Source organism: Anguilla anguilla, chromosome 2, assembly GCF_013347855.1.
Source record: "Anguilla anguilla isolate fAngAng1 chromosome 2, fAngAng1.pri, whole genome shotgun sequence".
NCBI lineage: Eukaryota > Metazoa > Chordata > Actinopteri > Anguilliformes > Anguillidae > Anguilla > Anguilla anguilla.
Window position 1 is genome coordinate 73993348 of NC_049202.1, and position 13661 is coordinate 74007008.

General features: G+C 41.4%; 1 protein-coding gene across 1 annotated transcript; it reads right to left on the bottom strand.

Annotated features, from left to right (window-relative positions):
- Positions 1-7488: 7488 nt before the first annotated feature.
- Positions 7489-10203, bottom strand: LOC118219988 (gastrula zinc finger protein XlCGF26.1-like). Its single transcript, XM_035403573.1, has one exon. It carries the CDS (start codon positions 9871-9873, stop codon positions 8335-8337), a length of 1539 nt encoding a protein of 512 aa, XP_035259464.1. The 5' UTR covers positions 9874-10203; the 3' UTR covers positions 7489-8334.
- Between the last annotated feature and the right edge of the window lie 3458 nt (positions 10204-13661).

The window sequence follows — 13661 nt, forward strand, 5'->3', positions numbered from 1 at the left end:
TGATGATCTTCCAAAAAGTTTGCTTCTCTCTTTTGGTCCGTGGTTATTCCTGACTAAACCCTAATTTGTGCTAGCATTATTTAAGGGGAAATCGCTTATTGTAAAGCACGTTCAGGTGCCGTCAATTTTAAGTTAATTTGAGATTTATAGATGGTTCGTAAGTTACAAATGGGCTTCTTAGAACCTGCGTAAGCAAGGTTTTTTATGCTCAGTATCTTTTATGAATCGAAGGTAAGCACGCCGTCAGAAATGATTTTAAGACTAAGTTCAAGTATAAATCTAAGAACATTTTTATAAACGAGGCCCCTGGTTTTAGCTTTGAGTTAAAATGCTTATGTTGCCCCCGGACTAACAATGGACACTTTGCCTCTCTATATATATGCCGTGTGGGCTGTTTGTTTTGTTTCTCTTTCGTCCCTGTCTCTACCCTAATGTTATTTAAAATTAAAGTCTTATTGGACAGAGAACATAGGATGATTAAAGCCATCTTGACTGGGGAATGTACTATGGCTGTCAGAGGCCGAATCCAATGTGCGGTTAACATACAATGTTAAAGAAGTAAGAAAATGGCGGCACAGTGGTGCGGTGAGTAGTGCTGTCACCACACAGCAAGAAAGTCTGGGGTTCGAATCCAGCTTCGGCCTTTCTATGTGGAGTTTGCATGTTCTCCCTGTGTCTGTGTGGGTTTCTTCTGGGTAATCCAGCTTCCTCCCACATTCCAAAGACATGGTAGGTAGGCTAATTGCCTAAAGCAAAACAAAGAGCCTCAGCTGATAAAGATAATGTATGTAGTCTGAAGTCTAATGACCAGCTTCAGTTGATGTGCACATTACAGTCTCTACATTGGCAGAAAAATAATTGGAAATGCCAGTACTGTCAAGTTCATTTTCAGAAAACAAGTTTTTAATATATATTAAAAATAAATAAATACCACGATTCTGTGAACAGTATATCAAAACAGTTTTTTTACATTGGTTCTTTTTGGACAAATTACACCAGTGTCAATTTTCTTGATCACAAAATATTACATTTCAATGTGCAAGAAGTAATACTTTATATTTACATGGAATTAAAATGACATTTTTTAAGAAGTCACAAACACGTGTTATGAAGGGACCATTTCAGTTTGTCACAGCCATTGTGCCATCCTGGTGTTCCACGTTTTTTCTCTCCTTGAACATTAGATTAAACACCCACCAAAGAACTTGTGAATTACAAAAGGGTGGTTTGTCAAACAAAATATGGATGTTGTCATGAATCCTCAAGAAAGTGCGCTTCTGAATACACTCAGTGAAACCCCAGGAATAAGTATACCATCAAGAGATTTTTAGGTACACTACGTTTAGAGAAAATTTATGCCTACTTAACAGCTATCTCATCCAGGGTACTAAACTTATATAATCAATAGTAGGCAAGTAGGCTGTTTCGAACACGGCCACAGATTGCAATCGCTATGCTAACAGGAAACAGGTTGACTCAATTGCATCACTTCCTTTTGACGGTTACTGTAAGGGAAATTAAAAACCGCTTGTCTATGAACACAGTACTATTTAACTAGTCCCCGTTCTGGTCCTGTGCAAGTCTTATTGTTGACAACATGCTAAACTGGCATAGACTCTGCTTGTTTAAGTATACTCCTTCAATTACAGGTTTTCACCAAATCACATCAAAATTCCATTGCACTGTTAAATTCAGGGAAAAACTGTTGGAAAGCCAGTTTTTTAAACTTTAGTTAATGCACTTTTTTTGCACATTGGCTCCAGAAACTTTCTAAAAAAATATTAAATACATTATATTTTTCTCAAAACTGACTTTTTTTCCCCCCAGTGTTGGGAATCTACCTTGCATCCACTGTTTGATACAGCAAATTTCTAGCATTTCATCATATAAATTTACTGAACAACCGGGATGGTCCTACAAGATAGCTATCATTTTTAGTGACACATTTAACTCATTGTAATCTTACTGACCTTCTCGTTGATGACTAATGCTGGACCTGTACGACATTTTCAAACCCAAAAATTGACCCTTTCAAGGCCTACATCATCGAAATACGTGCATGCGCATTTTGGCAACGGAAGTACGGCTTTGTTATTAAGATAACCGGTGTGACGGGGAGAGAGATGACGCATACATCTTTCTCTCAACTACTTATATACAGAAAATATCAGACAGTTGCATTTATGGCTGTGTATGTGCTTATGATAGGTTTCTCAACCAAATACACGTTTATATCTGCCCATTACTCAGGGAACCATTTTGTGATATCCTCTACCAGAGGGGTTACTCGACTCTGTGGGCGCTACTGGGGCACAGGCCACCAACTCTCTCAATACGAAGTGTAACAGTGACAGCATCTTCATTTGCGATACCATTACATTACCAGTGGTAAATAAAACATGAATACCATCTATCCTTAACTTTTACAAATGTTTTGTCTGCAAAAACATGTAGGTGCAATCAACATTGCCAAAGTAATTAAGCTTATAAAAACAGCTTTCAGTCATTCCGCCTATAGGTTCACAATTAAATAGCCCTCACCCCCCACCCCCGTCAGCGATCGCAAACCCCGCCCATGTTTCCTAGTCATGTATTTATATACGGCAGTTTGTGGTAAAATCAGGTACAAACTGGTCGTGCCTCAGTAAACGTGATCCGGCAACGCCCCCATCGGTTATACCGTAGGGATCCAGACTGGTGGTGGGCGGACCGATTCTTTTCAAGGAATCGGTTCCTTCGAGTTGATACGTGTAAATGTATCAAACCTTTTGAACCTGTTGATACTTTTTCTAAAAAATGGCATCAGTTTCCCTGTGACACTTCGTTATAGTACATGCACGTTCGACAACTAGTGGTGCACGCCCCACCAAACTTCTCTTCAATGCATTACCATTCATCATGTATAAGTTTACATTAATAAAGATAAAATATTCATTTTAATACATTGATTCTGCATCCTACTTGCATGTAGGTAGGCTATGTAAGCTCAATACGATGTTACAGAAATGTGGCTGCGAAAGGCTAGATGGTATTCATGTTTTATTTACCAGCTCATCCAGAATGCAGCAGCACGTCTGGTTTACAACCTCCCTCGTGACTCCCACGTCACTCCCCTCCTCATCTCCCTCCACTGGCTACCAGTGCAAGCTCGCATCCGGTTTAAGACACTGGTGCTTGCTTTCCAAGCAGTCAAGGGGTCAGCTCCTGGTTATCTGCAGAAGATGATCAGACCCTACAAGCCGGCCAGATCGCTCCGATCGGCTACTACAGGGCGGCTGATTCCTCCCCCAACACGAGCAGCAACAAGGTCTCGACTCTTTGCAGTTCTGGCCCCACGATGGTGGAACGATCTTCCAGTGGAAGTCAGAACAGCAGAGTGTCTGAGCACCTTCAAACGGAAACTCAAGACGCACCTCTTCTCTGTGTACCTCTCTCCTCTTCCCTAAACCCCCTCCCATAACTATCAAAAAAAAAAAAAAAAATTTTTTGGTTCAGACTATCTTGTTTCTCCTTAATGTATGCTACCATAGTAAAGGCTTTTTATCTGCATTTTGTTCAATGGACTTAAGTGGACTTGATCCTGAGTTTGGTTACACTGTTGTAAGTCGCTCTGGATAAGAGCGTCAGCTAAATGCCTATAATGTAATGTAATGTAATGTGACGGACCAACGATTTGTCGTTCTTTTTGAGGGGCAAGTAGCAGACATCCTGCTCATTCGATCTCGTTCAGTGAGTGCAGGCTGTCTGTTTCGAGTCAAGTCCGATTCAACTCGCTCATTCATTGACGTCCTATAGTTCGAGGCAACGGTCCATTCGATCTCGCTCATTCATTGGCTGTTCCGCTTGCTATGCTTTGAGCGTCGCTGCACCTACTGTAGCAGGCAGCAGTATGGCATCAATTTAATGCCAAAAATCAGCGTGAGCAGATATTCACTGCGCGAGTAAAACAAGCAGCCACGCACGCAAATTTCAACACGGCGAGTAAAACAATGAGAAGCGTAGCGTAGAATTGATTTTTGGCAGTGTGGGGGCGGGGATGGGGTGGAGACTTATGCTAATGTATTCACTGGTATGATTGGTCACTTTAAATACGAAGCCCATACACTTCCTATGCCTTCTAACGGCAATGTTCTTGTTAGCTAAGGGACGATATGGAGACAAGTTGTGAGTAGCCCACCGGACACAATGCAGTGTCATTAAATGTTTATTATTGCAGGACGTGAGTTTCCCCAGCCTCACTCTCTGCTTCCTGTCGGCGAGGAAGCTGGTAATCCACTGACAGGTAGAGGCAGGCACAGTTAGCTGGGAGAACTTGGAGTAATCCCATGTTGACTGCATCGTCCACCGACCTGTTGGCCCGATAGGCAAACTGCAGGGGGTCCAGCAGGGGTTCTGTGATGGCTTTCATGTGGGCCAACACTAGCCTCTCAAAGGACTTCATGACTACAGAGGTTAGTGCAACAGGTATGTAGTCATTTAGTCCTGTGATGCTATGTTTTTTGGGGACTGGAACTATTGTGGACTGCTTGAAGCAGGAGGGAACTTCACATAGCTCCATTGACTTATTGAAAATCCTGGTGAAGACAGGTGCTAGTGGTTCAGCACAGGCCTTCAAGCAGGCAGGTGAGACTCGGTCCGTCCCTGCTACCTTCCTGGTTTTTTTGTCTCTGGAAGAGTCTGCAGACGTCCTCTTCATACATTACATTACATTACATTATAGGCATTTAGCTGACGCTCTTATCCAGAGCGACTTACAACAGTGTAACCAAACTCAGGATCAAGTCCACTTAAGTCCATTGAATAAAATGTAGATAAAAAGCCTTTACTATAGTAGCATACAGTAAGGAGAAACGAGAGTCTGAACCAAAAATTTTTTTCATAGATCTTCAGTGCAGGCAGGGGGGCAGGGGGGTGGGATGGGGCGCATTGTTGTATGTGCTGGGTGAGAGTTTGTACAGGAGGGGGTGGGGGCTGTGTGGGGAGGCATAGTGCCAGGTGTGAGTGCTAGGTATGAATTGGGGCGGGGGAGGGGTGTGACCATTGCCCTTTCAAAGCGACAGTAGGACATGTTAAGGTCCTCAGCCAGCTGCCAATTCTCCATGGTGGAGGAGGATGACTTCCTGTAGTTGGTGATTTCCTGCAGGCCTTTCCACACTGACACAGAGTCATTGGCCGAAAACCTGTTTTTCAGCTTTTCAGAGTAGCCCCTCTTGGCTGCCCTGATTCCCTTTGTCAATGTGTTTCTTGCCTGGTTATACAGGGCTCTGTCCCCCCTTCTGTATGCCTCCTCCTTGGACCGGTGAAGCTGTCTGAGTTTGGTGGTGAACCAGGGTTTGCCGTTATTGCATCTGGTATGAGTCTTTGTGGGAATGCACATGTCCTCACAGAAACTGACATAGGATGTTACAGTGTCCGCCAGCTCATCCAGATCAGTGGTTGCCTGTTCAGATACACTCCAGTCAGTGCAATCAAAGCAGGCTTGTAGTGTGTCCTTGGCCTCACCGGTCCATCTTTTCACTGTATTCACTACAGACCTGACAGATTTTAGTTTCTGCCTGTAGGTGGGGATAAGATGGACCAAACAGTGATCAGAGAGACCCAGGGCTGCACGCGGGAGAGCGTGATATGCACCCATTAGTGTGGAATAACAGTGATCTAGAATGTTATTGTCTCTGGGGGCACTTGAATTGTCTGTATTTGGGCAGTTCACGGCTGAAGTTCCTGTATTACGTAGTATTACGTTACCAATTACGAACTACAGAGTCCAGCATGCTGGCTATCGAGATCAAGGATCTTGCTCTCGAGGTGCTCAACCAGGCGACAAGGGTGACAGACAAACTCCCCCTGGAAATCGCTTTGTAGAAACAATCACACTGCAACCCTCACACAGCCTTTGGCCACATTTTTACTCCTTAGCTCTCATGGGCCTTAAATCAGATACAAACAAACCAATACACAGCTGAATCTGAGATGCTATGTGGTGTGGGCCTGTAATGAGAGGCCCTGTTCAGACCTGTACTTTGTATCCAGGTTGCGTCTAGATTCAGTCGAGACGGATGCCAGTTCACACCCGGCATCAGAATGCGTCTCCACATGCGTCTCGAGTGACCACTTGTGATCGGATCTCACTTTCCCGCTCAATATGCAAATAAACACGTACATCATTTCCGTATGCAAAGGCCAAATGCGTTGTTGTTTTTAACCGGCAGGAGGCAGCAATGCACTACCTGTGCCTAGTCGGCCGGAAATTAAAAGAAGTAGTAGTGTTGAGGAGTTTGATTTTACGTTGGCATTGCTGCCATGATCGACTGTAACCATTCCCCTCCATCTTTTTCGAAATCTCATAAATCGCCCGGTTGCGATAAGAATCATCCAGTTTCCGTTGTACTGACTCTTCGGCCCAAATGGAAATCAGACAGCGTGTTTCGTGTGCACTCCATCCACGAGAATCCATTTTGCCTGTTGTTGTGGCTTCTTCTTGTTGTTTCACGCTTTAATATAACGCTGTTCGTGCGCAAGTGAGTACGTACTTCCGCTTACGCAGAGGACGTCAGTTGACTAGGCTGTCCTTCAGTGTGGCCCAGGACGCACTGGTGTACACACTGCTAAAAGAATGTGGCCATATGCGACCCAGACCACCTCCGAATGTGGTCTGAGTGATCGGATCTCAATGTGTCCTCAATGAGTCTTGGGTGCATTCACACCTGTAGTTTGAGCTGTCCACTTGTGATCAGATCACCCAAGACGCATATTAATGCCAGGTCTGAACAGGGCCAGAGATTCCATTTTGTCAGAATTGGAGAAAACCTTGTGATATCCAGTCCTGAAAGATGTTAATAAACTGGCCAAATCAAATAATTTGCCTTAAAATACAGAGAGGTTTCCATTTGCATAACAATGACAGAAAATGTATATGAGAACAAAACTGGACCAAAAATTGATCACTGGGGCACACTGCACTTCAGCAAGCACATGACAAAACTAACTCCCCAACGGTGATCCCGATTTCCTGTTGGACAGGTAAAAGGCAGCCCAGTTCCGGATATACCCACCCACTGCCTGAGCCAATCTAGAAGGACAAAATTAACAAGCACATCCAGTATAAGGTAGATACAGGTGCAGGGCAGAATCCAAACCAATAGAAATAAGCAAACTCACTGTAGCCATTTAATTATCAAAACAGATGTCTCGACCAAACTGGGTCTTCCCCAAGACCATCATGAATAGGGAATTTAACCCTGAAATGCATTGAAGTTTTTTTTTTTTTCAATTATAGTCTTCTTCGACAGAGAACATATGTTCATCAGAACCATCTTGAACAGGGAATTTACAAGGTCCTTCGCAGAGGCCAAATTGACAGTGCAATGTTAATAAAGAAAAAATAAAGAGAAAAACAAAGATGCTCAACTGATATCGCTGTAATGCGTGAGGTCTAATAATTGGCTTTAATTGACAGGCGCATTACAGCTTCTACAATGGCAGTAAAAGAATTGGAAATGCCAGTAAGTTTATTTTCAGAAAACAAGTTTGCAATACACAAAACCATGTTTCTTTTGACAGTATATCCAAAGATTTCACATTGGTTCTTTCAAACAGATTATGTTGCAGTCAATTTCATAATGGCAAAATACCACACTTCAATCTACAAGGAATTACATTTTACATATACAAAATGCACAACAAACACTCCAAAATTGTTAGGGTACCAAATTCTTCCTCACTCCTTGAATTCAAATTAAAAACCCACAATTTGATGTACATCAGGAATGTTTCCTATGCAAACTACATCATGTAATGGATGCTTTCCTCAAACACTTCCCACCATGAATACATTTGTCAGGCTATTTACTTGTTAGAGTTGTCCTTTGCCATGAAAAGGAGAACTTTATTTACACATTGAGTGCATTTGAAAGACTCGTATGTATTCTCAGGTGACAATCATCTAAAACTAGCATTACGTACAGTACATGGTTGGCATGAGGCAGTGTGGAAAAGCCCTTACCACACTTCAATGTTTAGGGCTTTTCCCTTGAATTAATCTTCAGGTGTCCTTTTAAGTGACCTACTTCGGGAAAACACTTCCCACAATGAATAAATTTGTAGGGCTTTTCACCTGTATGAATACTCAGGTCTCTATTTAAAGAAAATTTACTATTAAAACGCTTCTCACACTGTGTACACATGTATGGCTTTTCACCTGTATGAACTCTCAGGTGTCTATTTCAATCAAACATTTCTGAAAATCGAATCCCACACAGTACATTCGTAGGGCTTTTCAATGGTGTGAATTCTTTTGTGGGCATTTAAATTAGATAGCACAGAAAAGCACTTCCCTCACCGTGTACAATTGTACAGGTTTTCACCAGTATGAATTCTCAGGTGGCGATTTAAATTATATATTCGGGAAAAGCACTTCCCACAATGAATACATTTGCAGGGCTTCTCACCTGTATGAATTCTCAGGTGTATATTTAAGTTAGCTTTTGACATAAAACACTTCTCACATTGGGTACATTTGTAAGGCTTCTCACCTGTATGAACTGTCAAGTGGCAATTTAATTGATACTTTGTGGACAAGCACTTTCCACAATGTGCACACTGGTAAGGCTTCTCACCTGTATGAATTAACTGGTGTACACTTAAATAAGATTTGGTAGTAAAACATTTCTCACACTGTGTACACTTGTATGGTTTTTCACCTGTATGAATTATCTGGTGGTTCTTTAAATGAGATCTTGTGGAAAAGCACTTCCCACAATGTGTACACTTGTATGGTCGTTCACCTGAATGAATTCTCTTATGGTTACTTAAAACACGCATTTGGGAAAAGCCCTTCCCACACTGTGTACACTTGTAAGGCCTCTCACCTGTATGAATTCTCAGGTGTTGATTTAAATGAGATATTTGGGAAAAGCACTTCCCGCAAGGAATACATTCGTAGGGCTTTTCAATGGTATGAATTCTTTCATGGGCATTTAAATCAGATAGCACAAAAAAGCACTTCCCACACTGTGTACAACTGTACAGGTTTTCACCAGTATGAAATCTTTGGTGTGTATTTAATTTAGCTTTTGATATAAAACATTTCTCACACTGCGTGCACTTGTATGGCTTTTTACCTGTGTGAATTCTCAGGTGGCTACGTAAATTATACATATTTGCAAAGCACTTCTCACAATGAGTACATTTGTAGAGCTTTTCACTTGTATGAATTGTCAAATGTGCATTTAAATAAGCTTTTCTATTAAAACACTTCCCACATTGTGTACATTTGTAAGGCTTCTCACCTGTATGAATTCTCTGGTGTACACTTAAATTAGATTTTGTTCTAAAACACTTCTCACATTGTGTACATTTGTATGGCTTCTCACCTGTATGAATTGCCCAGTGGCATTTTAATAGATACTTTATGGAAAAGCACTTCCCACAATGTGCACACTGGTAAGGCTTCTCACCTGTATGAATTCTCTGATGTACATTTAAATAAGATTTTGTAGTAAAACACTTCTCACATTGTGTACATTTGTATGGCTTTTGACCTGCATGAATTTCACATTCATTTCTATGCACAGCGTTTTTTTGAAAGATTTTCAAAAGGCTTTGTGTTTTACTTGATTGAATTATCATGGGTTCAATGATCACATTTGTTCTCTGACCGTTTACAGGTTTGTTGCTACTATTTGCACTTTTCTGGACAATTCTGGTCAGATTATTTTCACTGTTCATGTCACAGTGATGATTTAAGTCTCCACAATGGGTCAGTAGGCCGTAAGGTTCCTCTTTTTTACAGTTTGGGCTTGGCTGTCCTGCACATTGCCCTGATTCAGTCTGGTCTTTGTGCCCAACACCAGCCCCATTCATCACAGTATTCATGAGATCACTCACTAAAATTTCACTGGATTCAATCTTATCAAATTTAATATGAACACATTTAAAATCCTTCAAGTCACTGATGTGTTCTGCCTTCAGGTAACCTCCATCATTAGACTCCGTTTTGATTTGGTCAGGATGCAGATGGGTTACACATCCCAGCTCTGTATGGTCGAGGCACTCTGTCTTAAGATCCCCAGTGTGGGTGGAGCCCAGATCAGTTTCTGTTTTAATCAGTGATGTGTGTGTATGTTGTACATCACTGACCCTGCTGTGTGCTGTAACACACTCTGGCTCCAGTGTGTTGAGTCCTGGTGCAGCACACTCTGTCTCTGACTCTGCCATGTGGACAGACTCCAGTCCACTGAATTCCTCTTCTTTCTGTCTGATCCTGTGCTGCTCAGTGAGCTCTGGTAGTGTTGTCTCAGTGTCCTGTCTCAGACAGACTCCTGCCTGCATCATACCGCTGCTCAAAGGTGTGCAGAAGTGCAGCTCCTGGAGGGAAACGGAAAGGATTTAGCTGTATTCAAACAGGTCGTACTGCAGCAGGTGACACATTCTTTACATTACATTACATTACAGGCATTTAGCAGACGCTCTTATCCAGAGCAACTTACACAACTTTTTTTTTTTTTTTTTTACATAGCATTTTACATTGTATCCATTTATACAGCTGGATATATATACTGAAGCAATGCAGGTTAAGTACCTTGCTCAAGGGTACAACGGCAGTGTCCTTACCCGGGAATCAAACCTGCGACCTTTTGGTTACAAGCCCAGTTCCTTACCCACTGTGCCACACTCCGTCCTTTAGACCCTGCTGTCCCGCAGATGCCTGGCTGACCACAGAGGGTGCTCTTGCGTTATGAGGAAGAACCAAGAACCCTTCCTCTCCCCCTGGGTGATACCAAGGCTGTATTCAAAACCGTATACTTGTGTTCTACCCAGAGCACATGGTAGGTGAGGAGGCAAAATAGTCAGGGGCGTTGGAAACTCAGATTAACTTTTCATTTTCATCCCATTCTTTCTCTATGGGGATTTTTCCCGAGAAACTTTAAACATTTGTAAAACTATTTGGAATTTCAAAAACGATTTGAACAAGCACGGTGCTCTGAACCAAGCTGAATAGTATGAAGTTGGAATGGCATGTCTAGCTTAAAATCTGTAGCTGGAGTAGAATGCAGAATTTTAACTGGAAGGAAAGTAAGAATAAGTACACACTAGCAAGGAAAGAACGCAAGATTTTATTGGAAGTTCTCTTCATGTTCCTGGGAGGACTAAAAAAAACAAAGTTTGCTTGAAAGCAGACTTTTCCATGCTTCCCCTTCCCAGCAGCCATTGCGTTTTCTGCTCTGTCCTTGAGTGCGAATAAGAACTTTTACCTCAGCCAAGAACATTGAATACAGAGGGCAGGAGGATTTGGCATACAAGTGTACGTATAATTTATTTACGGATTTTTGTAGTGTCAATGTGTATCTTGCAAAGGTTAGAGATCAGTAGTGGTGACATCAAAGTGCATGCACATTTCAAATTCAATGGACTTTAAGTACCCAGAGGCGTGTTCTAACAGGAACACAAGAACAGAGAACACAAGTTTACAGTTTGGAATACAACCCATGTCTCAGGTTTTTTTTTAAATTATTATTATTATTTTTTTCCAAAAACAGTTTTAACTTCAACGCAAGTTCTTTTTCGTGTTCTCTTATTGCAGAGTGGACGACATCCCTTTCTTACACATGTGCACGTTTGCATTCGTGTGCGTTTCAGCTTTGTTTGTCAGTGAGAAAACAAACCCTCCTGCCAGATAAAATGCAGAAAACCAGCCCAGTGCAAAACCTGGTACAGCAGCCTGAATACTGGGATGGCCATGGCAGAAGGGCCATTTCCCTCCGTCCATTCATCTGTCCTGCCTTGGGCTGCAGAGTTCCCGTGAATTTAATTCTATTTAGCCGCCATCATCGATAGCAATGCAACTCAAAAATCAAAATTGGTTGTCCACCAACAAATGAACTGGGCCTGACTTAAAGGACATGACTCAAGATCACGACAGTAACATGAGAAATAACAAAGGCTGGATTGCCAGAATGCATATGAGAATTACTAAAGGTTGCTGTGCAATTTACTTCCGCAAAACAGTAGTTTCAAGGTAGAGGACGAGGTGCCTGTCAACCGTCTTTTGCTTGAAATAATTTCATTTGGCAAATTTTTATTTTGCCATGCACAAAAGAAGTGCATGATTAGCACCAGTTAAAGGCAAACGCATGCCCCTTCCATGATGGACTGAAGTGATTAAACACACCAGCTCATGTATTCACTTGTATTTGTTACAAGCAGCAACAGCCCAGATATTTTTTTTAATGTATTAATGTAAAAAAACAACAACAAAAAAAAACAAAAAACATTTTTTTCAGTTTTCTGTGATTTTTAATAAATTCGCCATGACTATTCCATGACTTTAGCCAATATTTAAATATTTTATTGGAGTTAAGCTATCCCCACTTCTGCGATTCTTGGTCAAGCTACCCACAGCCAAAACTGTTGTGCGTATTGATATGTGACATTGCAATAGCAAAATGTCGTGTCTCGCGCAAACCTAAAGAATTCCCTCACTTGGAAGACAGGTTAAATTGAATCATTCAGTGAGTAAACAATATAGTTTTATACGTAGTTTTTTTTAGGTTTTACTATACTATACCCCTTTCACACAGCCAAAGCACAGCTGAGCCGCCTCTGATGCGGTAACAGGTTCCCTTTCCCAAAGGATTTGTAATGCGGTATTCGAGCCGTCTTTACCTTTCACACACAGTAGAACTCCGCTCTCGTGAATGAATTGTTTACGTTCCGTTACCATAGTACACACTTGATATAGGCTCAAAGCTATATAAAGTTACTTGTATTTATTTTCGTTGCAATCTTCTTGTAATTCCCGGCAAAACAATCAAACAAACAAACAAACATGCTACATTTTGAAGCGCAAGTGGTCGCATTTTTATGTTATTAGTTTCAGCGTTCTCAATTGGTCCAGGTATTTCCTTTTCGATGAAGTATTTCAAAAGCCGTCGCAACGTGTTCACACACATACGTACGGTATCGAAGCCGTCTTCTGTGTGAAAGGGGTACTAGATGCATATTTTTTTAAGAAGTCAGTGGTTTAGTAAATTTTCATTTTGTGTAAAAAAAAATAATTAATTAATAACATAATAGTCCCTAATAGTTATGTATTAGGAAATCCTTCTCTTGGTCTTCCAGGAAAATTCCAAATTTGATTACTGTAAAGGAAAACGTTTCTACAGTTTATAACTTCAGAAAGGCATGCACAGTTATATCGTTAGTGATAATCACATCTTTTACTACTTAAAAGTTTCCAGGCACGTCCTCTTCACCATGTTGCCATCGATATGCTGGCAGGAAATTACTGTACACGTTCCTTTTTCAATATGGCGGCGAGAGAAAGGCTACTTGAGATGAAGGGGCCCGCTGGTTTTTGAAAACACTACGATTTAACTAGTTCTGTTTTGTTCCTGCGCAAGTCCGGTTGTCGACGAGCTAAACTGCCATACTTTAATTTTGCCTATAATCTCTGCTTGATTTCTTTTGTGCACCTTCAATTACAGATTCTCCACTGTTGTTTTCACCGAATCACAACATGGCACTGCTTAGTTTAGTCATGTTGCTATTTCGTTTAAAATGAATTAATTCACTGACTCAATTGCATTACATCATATACTGCCCAAATGAACAATACTGGTGGTACAACCCATATCAGCATATTTTTTGGACTTCCACATGCT